At 38.8% G+C, this 18,445-nt stretch overlaps 1 protein-coding gene across 1 annotated transcript; it reads left to right on the top strand.

Annotated features, from left to right (window-relative positions):
* The first annotated feature begins 1,222 nt into the window (after nt 1-1,222).
* BTG4 (BTG anti-proliferation factor 4) lies at nt 1,223-18,170 on the top strand. The gene is made up of 4 exons (XM_024754267.1): nt 1,223-1,395; nt 1,842-1,979; nt 16,414-16,612; nt 17,988-18,170. The coding sequence occupies exons 1-4, from the start codon at nt 1,223-1,225 to the stop codon at nt 18,168-18,170; spliced, it is 693 nt and encodes a 230-aa protein (XP_024610035.1).
* The last annotated feature ends 275 nt before the right edge of the window (nt 18,171-18,445 follow it).

Below are 18,445 nucleotides of genomic sequence, written 5' to 3'. Positions count from 1 at the left end.
ATGATGGATGTTAAAGACATATGCCAGGTGTTGTGGTTCTTAAATTTAGTGAGTATAAGAATCACCAGAGGGAACTTGTTAAATACTGATTCCCAGGTATGCCTTCAGAAGTATTGATTCAGTGGATCTGGGATAAGGTCCTGGAATCTGCATTTTTAACAAGCAGCTCAGTGGGTCCAAATCAGGTGATCAGCGATCTACGCTTTGAGAGCTAGTGAGACTAGATAAACTTTGAGGTCTCGTCCACTTATTTTACAAATAAGCATTTTAGTGAAAAATGTGCGTAGTCAATATAATGACTATTCAAAGAGAGTTGTCTTTAGTTTCAGAATAGATCCAAGACAAACTTCTTTAATATGTTGATGGTTATGAGAGACAAAAATATTGGAATGTAGGCTCTTAGGATATGGAAAGGAGAAGGCTTGATTCTTAATCAATGTCATAAAAGGTAAGACTTTAAGAGCAAAATAGAAGATAGAAATCCAGTTGGAAGATCTTTAAACACCTTTAGGAAGGAACCCACTCTGCATATGCCAAGGAGCAATCTGATGCGGACCTGGAAAAAGCTGTCAATTATCCTAAAGGACAGCACCTGTGTAAGGCTAACACCTATCAGGTTTGGGGGCCCAGGTTTATATAAACTGCAGCCTAAAACTGACAAAGCAAGTGTGATGAGAGTGTCTTCTAACTCTGGCCCACTTTCTGTTGGGCTAAAGAGCTTTTGCTGGCAAGTTTAATATATATTTGATTAATCTTAACTTTTACTTAAAGTGTGCAACCTGAGAGCCACATTTTAGGAGTTACTGTATCCTGAAATGTTTTTGCTCTCTGTAAATAGGTTTTCAACACTGGCACTTGGAGTAATTTACTGTCCCGTGTCCAGACTTTTGAAAGCATTTAATTTGCATAATGATTCATTTGTTTAAGTGTATTACAGTATTTAAAAGATGTTTTTTTCTTTGAAAATCATTCAAATGATTTGAAAATCATTAAAGGTTAGTTGAGGAATTGGTGTTCCTGGCTGTTTTGTTGATTCATAGTATTGATGTGCTTTTTTTTAGTTCATTAAAGACTAACAAGTGACTTCTGTTTTAAATTTAAGGTATATAAAGTTTCCAAATGGCAATTACATGTTGATAATAAGTTAGACCCTTGTTTCTGTTTAATTTCTCCTTGCCTCCTTTTAATGGCTGCAGACCGACTCGTCGACTCTTCTTTAATCATGAGAGATGAAATAGCAACAACAGTCTTCTTTGTCACAAGATTAGCAAAAAAACATGATAAATTGAGTAAACAACAGATAGAAGACTTTGCAGAAAAGTTGATGACGATCTTGTTTGAAACATACAGAAGTCACTGGCACTCTGATCACCCTTCTAAAGGGCAAGCCTTCAGGTGAGAGTTGATATGCATGGCAAAGGGAGGTAACCACCTGCAATGATTTTGTTGGCAGCCTTTAAGTAATGAAAATTTTATGGGCTCAAATTTATTTGTTTGAACTTGGACTTGAAAAAAGGAGATGTGGTAGGTGATAGCACAAGTCAAAAACTGTAGAGCAAACCTATTTATGTGAGGTGGATTAAACAATTTCTAACTTGTGTTTACCCTGAAGGTTATACAGTGAACCTTTGGTGTGACTTAGTAATGGAATCCATGTTCTGAGTTGCTGTGTAAAAAGTCGGTATTTTACTCTTGCTGTAAAACTGGAGGGTGGCCAAGGAGTTGAGGAAAGATGGGAGTGAGGTGGGAGCTGTGTGTATTGGAGTTTCTTGCCTACAACATGATTCTCCAGCTAAAGTACCTGTCACCACGTCTTTGTTTCCCTTTCCTTGTTTTTAAAGGTGTATCAGGATAAACAATAATCAGAATAAAGATCCTATTCTAGAAAGGGCTTGTGCTGAAAGTAATGTGGATTTTTCTCACCTGGGACTTCCGAAGGAGATGACCATATGGGTAGATCCCTTTGAAGTGTGCTGTAGGTGAGTAATCTCATTGGAGTTAGTTTGTGCGCTCTGCGGCCCTTGGAAATCTTAGGGTATTTAGTCAGCTCTATGCACCTTTGTGAAAGGTGATGCTCCAAAGCCCTGGATTAGCAGGGAGGGCACAGGGTGGCTAAGACTAGATGCAAACTATATCAGACAACACAGACTTCCCAGTTAGGGTGGATGGAGTGGGAAGCACAAAGATTTTTGCATAGTATTTGAAATTTGACTTTAATCACTGCATCATATTGCCAACTGTAGATTGTAATGTCCAAGTATTATAGGCAGTGTCAAGGGGGAAGAGGAGTTATTTACCATCGGCAATTCAGTCCATCAGTTGAATCAAAAGAAAGTAGTCTGACTTTATCTTAGTTAATTCCTAGAAAGCTTTTATAGAATCCTTGACCCCTGCCAATTACGACAGTATTAGTAGCTGAAGGTCATAATGTCTCTCAATGTGCTTTGCTGTCAAGCCATTTCAATTTTTTTTTTTTTAATTGCAGTATAGTTGATTTACAAAATTATATTAGTTTCAGGTATACAACATAGTAATTCAAAGTTTTTACAGATTATACCCCATTTAAATTTATTATAAAACATTAGCTATATTCCCTGTGCTGTACTATATCTTTGTAGCTTATTTATTTTATACATAGTAGTTTGTACCTACCCCTATCTTTCCCCTCCCCATTTCCCTTTGCCCTGCTGATAACCACTAGTTTGTTTTCTATGTCTGCTGAGTCTGTTTCTGTTTTGCTATATACATATGTTTTATTTTTTAGATCCCACATATAAATGATATAGTACAGTATTTGACTTTCTCTGTCTGACTTACTTCACTAAGCGTAATACTCTCTAGGTCCATCCATGTTGCTGCAAATGGCAGAATTTCATTCTTTTTTATGGCTGAGTAGTACTCAGTTGTATATATACATGCCACATCTTCTTTATCCATTCATCTGTTGATGGACACTTGGGTTGCTTCTGTCTTAGCTATTGTAAATAGTGCTGCCCTGAACATTGGGGTGCATGCATCTTTTCAAATTTCCTGGATATGTACCCAGGAGTGTTTTTTTTCTGGATATATACCTAGGATATACATTGCTGGATCATATGGTAATCCTACTTTTAATTTGCGGAACCTCCATACTGTTTTCCATAGTGGCTGCACCAATTTACATTCCCACCGATAGTGTACAAGGGTTTCGTTTTCTCCATGTTCTCGCCAACATTTGGTATTTGTAGACGTTTTGATGATAGCCATACTGACAGGTGTGAGGTGATGTCTCATTGTTTTGATTTGCATTTCTCTAATAATGTAAGATGTTGAGCATCTCGTTATGTGCCTGTTAGCCATTTGTATGTTCATTTCTTTGGAAAAATATCTATTCAGGTTTTCTGAACATTTTTTAAAAATTTTATTTTATTTATTTTTTTTATACAGCAGGTTCTTATTAGTTATCCATTTTGTACTTATTAGTGTATATATGTCAATCCCAATCTCCCAATTCATCACACCCACCCCCCACCATTGTCCCCCCTTGGTGTCCATATGTTTGTTCTCTACATCTGTGTCTCAGTTTCTGCCCTGCAAACTGGTTCATCTGTACCATTTTTCTAGGTTCCACATATATGCGTTAATATACGATATTTGTTTTTCTCTTTCTGACTTACTTCACTCTGTATGACAGTCTCTAGATCCATCCACGTCTCTGCAAATGACTCAATTTCATTCCTTTTTATGGCTGAGTAATATTCCATTGTATATATGTACCACATCTTCTTTATCCATTCATGTGTTGATGGGCATTTAGGTTGCTTCCATGTCCTGGATGTTGTAAATAGTGCTGCAAAGAACATTGGGGTGCATTTTTGAATTATGGTTTTGAATTATGGTTTTCTCTGGGTATATGTCCAGCAGTGGGATTGCTGGGTCATATGGTAATTCTATTTTTAGCTTTTTAAGGAACCTCCATATTGTTCTCCATAGTGGTTGTATCAATTTACATTCCCACGCACAGTGCAACAGGGTTCCCTTTTCTCCACACCCTATCCAGCATTTATTGTTTGTAGATTTTTTGATGATGGCCATTCTGACTGGTGTGAGGTGACACCTCATTGTAGTTTTGATTTGCATTTTTCTAATGATTAGTGATGTTTGATTGGGTTGTTTCTTTAATATTGAGCTGCATGAGCTGTTTATATATTTTGGAGATTAATCCTTTGTCCATTGATTCATTTGAAAATATATTCTCCCATTCTGAGGGTTGTCTTTTTGTCTTGTTTGTAGTATCCTTTGCTGTGCAAAAGCTTTGAAGTTTCATTAGGTCCCATCTGTTTATTTTTGTTTTTATTTCCATTACTCTAGGAGGTGGGTCAAAAAAGATCTTGCTGTGATTTATGTCAAAGAGTGTTCTTATGTTTTCCTCTAAGGGTTTTATAGTATCCCATCTTACATTTAGGTCTCTAAACCAATTTGAGTTTATTTTTGTATATGGTGTTAGGGACTGTTCTAATTTCATTCTTTTACATGTAGCTGTCCAGTTTTCCCAGCACCACTTATTGAAGAGACTGTCTTTCCTGCATTGTATATCCTTGCCTCCTTTGTCATAGATTAGTTGACCATAAGTGCGTGGGTTTATCTCTGGGCTTTCTATCTTGTTCCATTGATCTATATTTCTGTTTTTGTGCCAGTACCATATTGTCTTGATTACTGTAGCTTTGTAGTATAGTCTGAAGTCAGGGAGTCTGATTCCTCCAGCTCTGTTTTTTCCCCTCAAGACTGCTTTGGTTATTCGGGGTCTTTTGTGTCTCCATACAAATTGTAAGGTTTTTTGTTCTACTTCTATAAAAAATGCCATTGGTGGACTTCCCTGGTAGCGCAGTGGTTGAGAGTCCGCCTGCCGATGCAGGGGACACGGGTTCGTGCCCCGGTCCGGGAAGATCCCACATGCCGCGGGGCGGCTGGGCCCGTGAGCCATGGCCGCTGAGCCTGCGCGTCCGGAGCCTGTGCTCTGCAACGGGGGAGGCCACAACAGTGAGAGGCCCGTGTACCACAAATAAAACTAAATAAATAAATAAATAAATGCCATTGGTAATTTGATAGGGATTGCATTGAATCTGTAGATTGCTTTGGGTAGTATAGTCATTTTCACAATATTGAGTCTTCCAATCCAAGAACATGGTATATCTCTCCATCTGTTGGTATCATCTTTAATTTCTTTCATCAGTGTCATAGTTTTCTGCATACAGGTCTTTTATCTCCCTAGGTAGGTTTATTCGTAGGTATTTTATTCTTTTTGTTGCAATAGTAAATGGGAATGTTTCCTTAATTTCTCTTTCATATTTTTCATCATTAGTGTATAGGAATGCAAGAGATTTCTGTGTATTAATTTTGTATCCTTCAACTTCACCAAATTCATTGATTAGCTCTAATAGTTTTCTGGTGGCATCTTTAGGATTCTCTCTGTATAGTATCATGTCATCTGCAAACAGTGACAGTTTTATTTCTTTTGCAATTTGTATTCTCTGATTGCCGTGGCTAGGACTTTATGTTGAATAATAGTGGTGAGAATGGACCTCCTTGTCTTGTTCCTGATTTTAGAGGAAATGCTTTCAGTTTTCCACCATTGAGAATGATGTTTGCTGTGGGTTTGTCATATATGACTTTTATTATGTTGAGGTAGGTTCCCTCTGCCCACTTTCTGGAGAGATTTTATGATAAATATGTGTTGAATTTTGTCAAAAGCTTTTTCTGCATCTATTGAGATGATCATATGGTTTTTCTTCTTCAGTTTGTTAATATGATGTATCACATTGATTGATTTGCGTATATTGAAGACTCCTTGCATCCCTGGGATAAATTCCACTTGATCGTGGTGTATGATCCTTTAAATGTTTCGTTGGATTCTGTTTGCTAGTATTTTGTTGAGGATTTTTGCATGTATATTCATCAGTGATATTGGTCTGTAATTTTCTTTATTTGTAGTACCTTTGTCTGGTTTTGGTATCAGGGTGATGGTGGCCTCACAGAATGAGTTTGGGAGTGTTCCTTCCTCTGCAATTTTTGGAAGAGTTTGAGAAGGATGGGTGTTAGCTCCTCTCTAATTGTTTCATAGATTCACCTGTAAAGCCATCTGGTTGTGTTCTTTTGTTTGTTGGGAGATTTTTAATCACAGTTTCAATTTCATTACTTGTGATTGGTCTGTTAATATTTTCTATTTCTTCCTGGCTCAGTCTTGGAAGGTTATACATTTCTAAGAATTTGTCCATTTCTTCCAGGTTGTCCATTTTATTGGCATAGAGCTGCTTGTAGTAGTCTCTTAGGATGCTTTGTATTTATGCGGTGTCTGTTGTAACTTATTTTCCATTTCTAATTTTATTGATTTGAGTCCTCTCCCTCTTTTTCTTGATGAGTCTGGCTAATGGTTTATCAATCTTGTTTATCTTCTCAAAGAACCAGGTTTTAATATTATTGACCTTTGCTATTGCTTTCCTTGTCTCTTTTTCATTTTTTTCTGCTCTGATATTTATGATTTCTTTCCTTCTACTAACATTAGGTTTTTGCTTTTTTTTTTTTTTTTTTTGCGGTATGCGGGCCTGCCCCTCACTGTTGTGGCCTCTCCTGTTGCAGAGCACAGGCTCCGGATGTGCAGGCTCAGCGGCCATGGCTCACGGGTCCAGCCGCTTCACAGCATGTGGGATCTTCCCGGACCGGGGCACGAACCCGTGTCCCCTGCATCGGCAGGCGAACCCTCAACCACTGCACCACCAGGGAAGCCCATAACATTAGGTTTTTTGTTCTACTTTCTCTAGTTCCTTTAGGTGTAATGTTAGATTGTGTATTTGCGATGTTTGTTGTTTCTTGAGGTAGAATTGTATTGCTATAAACTTCCCTCTTAGAATTCCTTTTGCTGCATCCCATAGGTTTTGGATCATCGTGTTTTCACTGTCATTTGTTTCTAGGTATTTTTAAATTTCCTCTTTGATTTCTTCAGTGACCTCTTGGCTATTTAGTAACTTAGTGTTTAGCCTCCATGTGTCTGTGTGTTTTATTTTTTGTTCCCTGTAATTGATTTCTAATCTCATAGTGTTGTGATCAGAAAAGATGCTTGATATGATTTCAATTTTCTTAAATTTACTGAGGCTTGATTTGTGACCCAAGATTTGATCTATCCTGGAGAATGTTCTGTGCACACTTGAGAAGAAAGTGTAATCTGCAGTTTTTGGATGGAATGTCCTATAAATATCAATTAAATCTATGTGGTCTATTGTGTCATTTAAAGCTTGTGTTTCCTTATTAATTTTCTCTTTGGATGATCTGTCCTTTGGTGTAAGTGAGTTGTTAAAATCTCCCACTGTTATTGTGTTACTGTTGATTTCCTCTTTTAGAGCTGATAGCAGTTGCCTTATGTATTGAGGTGGTCCTATGTTGGGTGCATATATATTTATAATTGTTATATCTTCTTCTTGGGTTGATCCCTTGATCATTATGTAGTGTCCTTCCTTGTCTCTTGTAACAGTCTTTATTTTAAAGTCTATTTTATCTGATATGAATATTGCTACTCCAGCTTTCTTTTGATTTCCATTTGTATGGAATATCTTTTTCCATCCCCTCACTTTCAGTCTGTATGTGTCCCTAGGTCTGAGGTGGGTCTCTTGTAGACAGCATATATATGAGTCTTGTTTTTGTATCCATTCAGCAAGCCTGTGTCTTTTGGTTGGAGCATTTAATCCATTCATGTTTAAGGTAATTATCGATATGTATGTTCTTATGACCATTTTCTTAATTGTTTTGGGTTTATTTTTGTAGGTCCTTTTCTTGTCTTTTGTTTCCCACTTAGAGAAGTTCCTTTAGCATTTGTTGTAGAGCTAGTTTGGTGGTGCTGAATTCTCTTAGCTTTTGCTTGTCTGTAAAGCTTTTGATTTCTCCATCGAATCCAAATGAGATCCTTGCTGGGTAGAGTAATCTTGGTTGTAGGTTCTTCCCTTTCATCACTTTAAATATGTCATGCCACTCCCTTCTGGCTTGTAGAGTTTCTGCTGAACAATCAGCTGTTAACCTTATGGGGGTTCCCTTTTATGTTATTTGTCCTTTTTCCTTTGCTGCTTTCGATAATTTTTCTTTGTCTTCAGTTTTTGCCAATTTGATTACTATGTGCCTCAGCATGTTTCTCCTTGGGTTTATCCTGTATGGCACTCTCTGCGCTTCCTGGACTTGGGTGACTATTTCCGTTCCCATGTTCAGGAAGTTTTCGACTATAATCTCTTTAAATATTTTGTAGGGTTCTTTCTCTCTCTCTTCTTCTGGGATCCCTATAGTGCCAATGTTTTTGCGTTTAATGTTGTCCCAGAGGTCTCTTAGGCTGTCTTCATTTCTTTTCATTCTTTTCTCTTTATTTTGTTCCACAGCAGTGAATTTCACCATTCTGTCTTCCAGGTCACTTATCCGTTCTTCTGCCTCAGTTATTCTGCTATTGATTCTTTCTAGTGTATTTTTCATTTCAGTTATTGTATTGTTTTGTTTTTGTTTTTGTTTGCGGTACGCGGGCCTCTCACTGCTGTGGCCTCTCCCGTTGCGGAGCACAGGCTTCAGACGCGCAGGCTCAGCGGCCATGGCTCACGGGCCCAGCTGCTCTGCGCGGCATGTGGGATCCTCCCGGACCGGGGCACAAACCCGTGTCCCCAGCATTGGCAGGTGGACTCTCAACCACTGTGCCACCAGGGAAGCCCATCTGTTATTGTATTGTTCATCTCTGTTTGTTTGTTCTTTAATTCTTCTAGGTCTTTGTTAAACATTTCTTGCATCTTCTCGATCTTTGCCTCCATTCTTTTCCGAGTTCCTGGATCATCTTCACTATCAGTATTCTGAATTCTTTTTCTGGAATGTTGCCTATCTCCACTTCATTTAGTTATTTTTGTGGGGTTTTATCTTGTTCCTTCATCTGGTACATAGCCCTCTGCCTTTTCATCTTGTCTTTCTGTGATTGTGGTTTTTGTTCCACAGGTTGCAGGATTGTAGTTCTTCTTGCTTCTGCTGTCTACCCTCTGGTGGATGAGGCTATCTAAGAGGCTTGTGCAAGTTTCCTGATGGGAGGGACTAGTGTTGGGTAGAGCTGGGTGTTTCTCTGGTGGGCAGAGCTCAGTAAAACTTTAATCTGCTTGTCTGCTGATGGGTGGGGCTGGGTTCCCTTCCTATTGAGTGTTTGGCCTGAGATGCCTCAGCACTGGAGCCTACCTGGGCTCTTTGGTGAGGCTAATGACAGACTCTGGAGGGCTTACACCAAGGAGTACTTCCTAGAACTTCTGCTGCCAGTGTCCTTGTCCTCATGGTGAAACACAGACACCATCTGCCTCTGCAGGAGACCCTGCAACACTAGCAGGTAGGTCTTGTTCAGTCTCCTATGGGGTCACTGCTCCTTCTCCTGGGTCCTGATGCACACACTACTTTCTGTTTGCCCTCCAAGCGTGGAGTCTCTGTTTCCCCCAGCCCTGTCGAAGTCCTGCAATCAAATCCCTCTAGCCTTCAAAATCTGATTCTCTAGGAATTCCTCCTCCCATTGCCAGATGTCCAGGTTGGGAAACCTGGCGTGGGGCTCACAACCTTCACTCCAGTGGGTGGACTTCTGTGGTATATGTGTTCTTCAGTTTGTGAGTCACCCACCAGCAGTTATGGGATTTAATTTTATTGTGCTTGTGCCCCTCCTAACATGTCACTGTGGCTTCTCCTTTGTCTTTGAATGTGGGGTATCTTTTTTGGTGAGTTCCAGTGTCTTCCTGTCAATGATTGTTAAGCACTTAGTTGTGATTCCGGTGCTCTCACAAAAGGGAGTGAGAGCATGTCCTTCTACTCTGCCATCTTGAACCAATCTTATCTGCCCATTTTTTGACTGGGTTGTTTGTTTGTTGTTTTTTTCATATTGAGTTGTATATTGTGGATATTAATTCCTTGTCAGTTATGTTATTTGCAAATATTTTCTTCCATTCAGTAGGTTATCTTTTTGCTTTCTTGGTTTCCTTTGCTGTGCAAAAGCTTTTAAATTTAATTGGGTCCTATTTGTTTATTTTTGTTTTATTTGCCTTAGGAGACAGATCCAAAAAAAATATTACTACAATTTATATTAGGTTTCTGCCTATGTTTTCATCTAGGAGTTTATGTGGTTTGCAGTGTTACATATAGGTCTTTAATCCATTTTGAGTTTATTTATATGTGTGAGAAACTGTTATAAATTCATTGTCTACTTGTAGCTGCCCTGTTGTCCCAGCACCACTTATTGAAGAGACTGTCTTTTCCCCATTGTATATTCTTGCCTCTCTGTCATAGATTAATTAACCATAGGTGCATGGGTTTATTTCTGGGCTCTCTGTTCTCTTCCACTGATCTATATGTCTATTTTTGTGCCAGTATCATACTGTTTTGATTACCAGAGTTTTGTAATATAGGCTGAAGTGCAGGAGCTTGATACCTCCAGCTCTGTTCTTTCTCAAGATTGCTTTGACTATTTGGGGTCTTTTGTGTTTTCATACAAATCTTAGAATTATTTGCTATAGTTCTGTGAAAAATGCCATTAGTATTTTGATAGGGATGGCATTGAATCTGTAGATCGCCCTGGGTATTATGGTTATTTTAACAATATTAATTCTTCCAATCCATGAACATTGTATATCTTTCCATCTGTTTTTGTATTCAGTTTCTTTCATCAGTGTTTTATAAATTTCTGAGTACAGGTCTTTTTACCTCCTTAGTTAGATTTATTCTTAGGTATTTTATTCTTTTTGATGTGATGGTAAATGAGATTGTTTTCTTAATTTCTTTCTGATAGTTCATTGTTAGTGTGTAGAAATGTAACAGATTTCTGCAACAAATTTCTGTATACTAGTTTTGTATTCTGCAATTTTACCAAATTGTTTTCTGGTGGTATCTTTAGGATTTTCTGTGTATACTATCATGTCATCTGCAAACAGTGACAGTTTTACTTCTTCCTTTCCAATTTGGATTCCTTTTCTTTTTCTTGTCAGATTGCTCTGTCTAGAGTTTTGAATACTATGTTGAATAAAAGAGGTGCAAGTCAGTATCTTTGTCTTGTTCTGATCTTAGAGAAAATGCTGTCAACTTTTTATGATGAGTATGATGTTAGCTGTGGACTTACCATATATGGCCTTTGTTATGTTGAGAGATGTTCCCTCTTCCCACTTTGTGGAGAGTTTTTATTATAAATGAATGTTGAATAGTGCTGAAAGGTTTTTGTACATCTATTGAGATGATAATAGGATCTTTTATTCAACTTGTTAATGTGATGTATTACATTGATTTGTGGTTATTGAACCATCCTTGCATTCCTGGGATAAGTCCCACTTGACATGGTGTATGATCCTTTTAATGTATTGTTGGATTTGATTTGCTAATATTTTGTTGAGGATTTTTGCATCTATGTTCATCAGCGATACTGACCTGTAATTTTTTCTGTGATATCTTTGTCTGGTTTTGGTATCAGGGTGATGTGGCCTCATAGAATGAGTTTGGAAGTGTTCCTTCCTCTGCAGTTTTTTGGAAGAGTTTGAGAAGGATAGGTGTTCACTCTTCTCTAAATGTTTGCTAGAACTCACCTGTAAAGCTGTCTGGTCCTGGAATTTTGTTGGTTGGGGGTTTCTTTTTTTTTCTCCATTATTAATTCAATTTCATTACTGGTAATTGGTCTGTTCATGTTTTCTATTTCAGCCTGGTTCAGTCGTGGGAGATTGTACAGTTCTAGGAATTTGTCCATTTCTTCTAGGTTGTCCATTTTATTTGCATATGGTTATTCATAGCAATCTCTTGTGATCTTTTTATTGTTTGTAACTTCTTTTTTATTTCTGATTTTATTGATTTGGGCCCTCTCTTTTTCTCTTGATGAGTCTGGCTAAAGGTTTATCAATTTTGTTTATCTTTTCAAAGAACCACCTCTTAGTTTCATTGACCTATTTTTTGTTTGTTTTTTGTCTCTATTTCATTTCTGCTCTGATATTTATAATTTCTTTCCTTCTATCAACTTTGGACTTTATTTGTCTTCTTCTAGTTTCTTTCGATGTAAGGTTAGGCTGTTTGAGACTTTTGTTTCCCAAGGTAGGCTTGTATCACTATGAACTTCCCTCTTAGAACTACTTTTGCTGCATCCCATAGATTTTTGGATCATTGTGTTTTGGTTTTCATTTGTCTCCAGGTATTTTTTGATTTCCTCTTTGATTTCTTCAATGATCCATTGGTTGTTTAGTTTATATTGTTTAGCCTTTACATGTTTGCAGGGTTTTTTTTCAGTTTTCTTATAGTGATTTCTAGTTTTGCAGCATTGTGGTCAGAAAAGATGCTCAGTATGATTTCAGTCTTCTTAAATGTACTGAGAATTGATTTGTGGCCTAGCATGTGATTTGTCCTGGAGAATGTTCCATGTACACTTGAAAAGAATGTGTATTCTGCTGCTTTTGGATGGAATGCCCTGTAGATATCTGTTAGGTCCATTTGGTCTACTGTGTCATTTAAGGCTAGTGTTTCCCTCTTGATTTTCTGTCTGGATGATATGTCCATTGATATAAGTGGGGAGTTAAAGTCCCCTACTAATATTGTATTACTGTCAAGTTGCCCCTGTATCTCTGTTAATATTAACTTTACATATTTAGGTGCTCCTATGTTGGGTGCATATATATTTACAATTGTTATACCTTCTTCTTGGATTGATCCCTTGATCATTATGTAATGTCCTTCTTAGCTCTTGTTACAGTATTTGTTTTAAAGTCTACTTTATCTTAGAGTCTACTTTGTCTACTTTGTGTAAGTATTGCTACCCTGGCTTTCTTTTCATTTCTATTTACATGGTATACCTTTTCCTGTCCTCTCACTTTCAGTGTATGTGTGTCTTTAGATATGAAGTGAGTTTCTTGTAGACAGCATATATGAGTATTGTTTTTGTATCTTCAGTCACTCTATATCTTTTGATTAGAACGTTTATTCCAGTTACATTTAACATAATTATTGATTGATACGTACTTACAGCCAGTTTATTAATTGTTTTGGTGTTGTTTTTGTAGTTATTTTGTTCCTTTCTTCTTTTCTCTCTTCCCTCATTATTTGATGACTATCTTTAGTGTTATGTTCAAATTTCTTTCTGTTTTTTGTGTATCTATTATGGATTTTAATTTTTGGCTACCATGAGGTTTATATATAGCAATCTATATATGTGATTATTTAAATTGCTCATCTCTTAATTTCAAATGCATTTTAACAACCCTGCATTTTTACTCCTCCCCCCTCATGATTACTGCTTTTTTACATCATATTTTCTATCTAATTGTTTTGTGTATCCCTTAACTTCTTATTGCAGATCTAGGCAATTTTACTACTTTTGTCTTTTAACCTTCCTATTAGCTTTGTATGTGGTTGATCTTACTGCCTTTATTGTATATTTTGCCTTTACCAATGAGCTTTTTCCTTTCATAATTTTCATGTTTCTAGTTGTGGTTTTCCTTTTTTGCTTAGCGAAGCCCCTTTTAACATTTCTTGTAAAGTTGCTTTGGTGATGATGGACTCTTTTAGCTTTTGCTTATCTGTAAAACTTTTGATCTCTCTTTCAAATCTGAGGGTAAGCCTTGCCAAGTAGAATATTCTTGGCCATAGGTTTTTCATTTCATCACTTTAAATATACTGCAACACACACTTCTGACCTGCAGAGTTTCTGCTGAAAAGTCAGCTGATAGCTTTATGGGGAGCCCCCTTACATGCAACCTGTTGCTTTTTCCTTGCTTTTAATATCCTCTCTTTATCTTTAATTTTTGCCATTTTCATTACAATGTATCTTGGTGTGTTCCTCCTTGGGTTGATCCTGTTTGAGGCTCTCTGTGTTTCCTGGACCTGGATATCTGTTTCCTCTGCCAGGTAGGGAAGTTTTCAGCTATATGTCTTCAAATATATTCTCTGACCCTTTTTCTTTTCTCCTTCTAGGATCCCTATAATGTGAATGTTAGCATTCTTGGTGTTTTTCCAGAGATCTCTTAAAGTATTCTAATTTCTTTTTATTCTTTTTTTCTGTTTCAGCTTCAGTGATTTCTATTACTCTGTCTTCCAGCTCACTGATCTGTTCCTCTGTATCATCTAGTCTACTGTTGATTCCTTCTAGTGTATTTTCACTTCAGTGAAATTCTCCAGTTCTGCTTTGTTCTTCTCTGTATCTTCTAACTCTTTGTTTAACTTCTCACTATTTCCCTACATTCTTCTCTCAAGTTCTTTGTTCATCTTTATGATCATTACCTTCAACTCTTTATTGGGTAGATCACCTTTCTCCTAAAATTCTTCTTCTGGGGTTTTATCTCATTCCTTCATTTGGAACATGTTCCTCTGTTTCCTCATTTTGCCTAATTTGTTTTTATTTCTATGTATCTGGTTGGTTGATAACATTTCCTGGCTTTGGAGAAGTAGCCTTTTGTAGGAGACATCCTGTGCATCCCAGCAGTGCACTCCCCTCTGGTCACCAGAACTATATGCTCTAGGGGTGCCCCCTATGTGGGATGTGTGGGTCCTTATGTTGTGGTGGACTGACTACTGTGGGTGGTCTAGTAGGTGGGGCTGGTCCCCGATCTGGTTGGTTGCCAGGCCCTGCCATGTATGGAGGCTGCCAGCTGCTGGTTGTGATGTTGGGTCATTAGGAAACTGGCTGTGGAACCATGGGGAAGGGGGTCCTGGGGCTAGTGCTGGCTCACTGATGGGCAGAGCTGTGTTCTGGCCTTGGTGGTTGTGGGGCTGAGGTTTCCAGTTCTAGTGTCAGCCTGCTGGTGGGTAGGGTCAGTTCCTGATACAACTGGTTGTGCATTGTGGGGTGTCTCAGAGTTGATGCTGTCCCATTGGTGAATGGGGCTGGATCCCAAGGTGGCTGGCTGAGGGGTTCATGGTGTCCTGGAGCTGGTGTTGGCCTGCCAATGGTTGGGCTCTGGTTGAGAGGGTGCAGGGGCTAGTGTTGGCTCACTGGCTCACTAGAGCTGAGTCCTGAAATTTCTGGCTGCAGGGCCTGTGGGTCCTAGAGTTAGCTGGTATAGGCCTGCTGGGGGGTGGGGCAGCTCCCTGACATAGCTGGCTACAGGGTCTGAGGTGCCCCAAAGCTTGTTTTGGCTTGCTGGTAGGTGGGGCTGTATCCCCGAATGGCTGGCTGAGGGACCCAAGGAGTCTCAGAGCTAGTGTTGGCCTGTTGGTAGATGGGGCCTGGGCCCAGGTGATCTTGGAGCTGATGTTAGCCTGCTGGTGGGTGGGCTGGGAAGCCAGGGCCCAGGGGTCTTGAGGATGCCCACTGGTGGGTGAGGTTCCTCCCTGGGCTGGTGCTGGCTCCTTGGTGGTGGTGGGGTCAGGGTCCAGGGTATCCTGGGGCCGATTCCTTCTCACTGGTAGGCAAAGCTGGGTCCTGGGGTCTCTGCCTGCAGGGCCCTGTGGGTCCTGGGGCTAGTGCTGGTGCACTGGTGTGTGGGGCCAGGCCCTGGGCCCTCTGTTGGACAGTGCTGCATCCTGGGGCATCTGTGAGCTCAGGGGCTCTTAAGGCTGTGTACCTGCTAGTAGGTGGGGCTGTTTTCCCACCTGTAGTTGCTTGGCCTGAGGCATATCAGCACTGGTGCTGAAGGGCTGATGGGCGGGTCTGGGTCCTGGTTCTAATAAGCTAGAGGAAAGATTTCAAAATGGCGCTTGCCAGCACGAATGTCCACGTGGTAGAACAAGCTCCCCAAAATGGTTGCTGCCAGTGTCTGTGTCCCCAGGATGAGCTCAAGTTGCCCCCTGCCTCTCCAGGAAGCTCTCCAAGATCAGCTGGTGAGTCTGGCCCAGGCTCCTTTCAAATTACTGCTTCTGCCCTGGGTCCTGGAGATTTTGTGTGGGCCCTTTATGAGTGGCATCACTATTTCCCACAGCCCTCTGACTTTCCCAAAATAAGCCCCACTGGCATTCAAAGCCAAGCATTCTGAGGGCGCATCTTCCTGGTACAGGATCCCTGGTCTGGGAAGCTCCATGTGGGGCTCAGACCCATTGCTTCTTTGGGAGAACCTCTACAACTGTAATTAGCCCCCCACTTGTGTGTTGCCCACCCAGGGGTATGGGTCTGACCTATACCATGACTCTGCCCCTCTTACTGGTCTCATTGTGGCTCCTTCTCTATAACTTTAGTTGTAGAAATCTTTTCTGCTAGATTCCAGTCTCTCATCAATAGTTGCTCTCTAAATAGTTGTAATCTTGGTGTGCCCATGAGAGGAGGTAGGCTCAGGATCTTCCTACTCCACTATCTTGGCCAAGCTTTGAGAATTTGTTTTCTTTTTTTTTTTAAAAGTAACTCTTCTTGTAAATTACTGAGTTGTTTCCAGAAAAGATTAGAGATAAAACCTGTGAGAATTTGAATCCTTAATGAATGCTTTATTTTCCTTTCCTACTTAGGTATGGTGAGAAAAATCATCCATTTACAATTGCTTCTTTCAAAGACAGATGGGAGGAATGGGAATTATCCCAACAAATCAGTGATGCTGTTAATAGAGCCACATTAGACTACTCCTCTGGCACTTCCTCTGATGAAGAAAGTTGTAACAAAGAGCCTCAGATAATTCCTAAAGTCAGCAATCCAAAGAGTATTTATCAGGTAAAATGTTCTCCATTTCTTCTCTGTACATTTTTTTTCTACTCTAATTCTGAAAAGAGTATGCTCACTGTAAAAACAAAGAAACAAATAATTGGAAAATATGGAAAGATTATAAAGATTAAAATCACAATAATAATATTCTGGCAAAACCTTTTCTGTCTTTTTTTCTTCCTTCTTTCTCTTTATACCCTCTACTTGGCTGAGTGCGCACTGATTTAGGGAGAATCTCTGACCCTTTGTATGTATGTAAATTTGTTTTCTTTATCACTTATGTATTGACACGTTAAAGCAATTTAAATATTTTAAATCATTTGCTTCCCTTATAATTTTTTAGCTAATGTATTATTGGAAGACATCTAGGTTGTTTTCACATTATTGTGATAGTAAAAAAGCTAATTTTTACAGAGATGTCAGAATTCTAAGTTATTTCTAGAGATTTGATTCTCAGACATGTAATTACTGGGTCATTGTGTATGAATATTTTATGAGTTCTTAACACAGGACAAAGTACCTTCTAGAAAGATGTGTTTGTAGTCTTACCAGCTCTATGTGAAAGTGTTTATCATTTTCCCTAAAATTGGGTATTCTCATTGAAAAATATCATTTTTATTAATTAAATTAAACATTAAAACAAAAACTCCATGTACCTAAGTGTTGTAGTTACTTACTGTCTTATGAATTTTTTCTCCTTCACCCATTTATCATTTGAGGCCCTAATGTGTTTTTAAAGGCTTTTCAAAGGTTAGAAATATTTTAACCCCTTGTCATATTACTGGAAAACTTTTTTCCCCTAGCTTGTTTAGTTTTCTAAACTATATATGTAGTTTATATTTAGTTCTATATGTAAAGTTTAAAATTATGTAGTAAAATGTTTGCCCTTAATTCTATTTTTATGCTTAGAGAGATCTTCTTAATCTAAGGATCAGATCTGTAGTCAGCTATATTCTTTTAGAACAATGTCCTTTGAAAGTGTGGTCTGCAAAACATTTATATTGGTCATCTGAGATGTTTAAGATGGATGTTTCTAGACCTCAACCCCAGAGATTGTGATTAGATAGTTTTGGGTTGAGAGAGGTAGGGATCACGTAGGAGAGAACACAGGAATATATTCTAATTTGAGTAAATGTTTTGTTTTTAAAATTCTTGGTTGGACTAAAGAATTTTGTTAAAAGATATGAAGTGACTTACTTCATACCCTAAAATGCAACTCAATTTTCCAAAGATAATGATCTACTTTGATTTCTATTCATTTGTATTTCCTATGCTTTTGAAAAGTTGAACCTGTGAGTTATGGGTTTATATTTAATCCTTAGAAGTGGCTTATCAGTTTACAGAAAATCATCATGCTCCTTTTTTCTTCTTTTTTTCTCCCCAGGTTGAAAACTTGAAACAGCCCTTTCAATCTTGGTTCCATATTCCCCGCAAAAACAATATGGGGGATGGCCGAATGGGCCTCCTAGGAAATGCTTATCATGCATTGCATAAGATCCCTAAGGGTCACAGGCCTGCTGCTGGGCACCGGGTGGACAGGTACCACTGGGTCAACACACACCGATAGTGCAGCGGCTGGGCCCTCGCGGGGTAGAGCTCAGCAGAGCTACTTTATTTTCTCTGAAATGAAAACAAGTCTAAGCTCGAGAGGCCCAGGAAACAGAAAAAATAACCACATTAGGGACTAGGGTGCATGATGGTGAATCCTCTCATGCAGATCATGACTGTGTTCTTAGCTGTACTTTTAATTCTTTAATTTTAAATGAAGGTTTATATAACACAAATGAATGTACCCTATAAGGTAATAGAATGAAGATATTGACCTGTAATAAGATTCAATGC

This window comes from Neophocaena asiaeorientalis, unplaced genomic scaffold, assembly GCF_003031525.2.
Source record: "Neophocaena asiaeorientalis asiaeorientalis breed wild unplaced genomic scaffold, Neophocaena_asiaeorientalis_V1.1 scaffold21, whole genome shotgun sequence".
Taxonomy (NCBI): Eukaryota; Metazoa; Chordata; class Mammalia; order Artiodactyla; family Phocoenidae; genus Neophocaena; species Neophocaena asiaeorientalis.
Note: the sequence above shows the minus strand (reverse complement) of the source record. Positions and strands in the feature narration are given on the sequence as shown.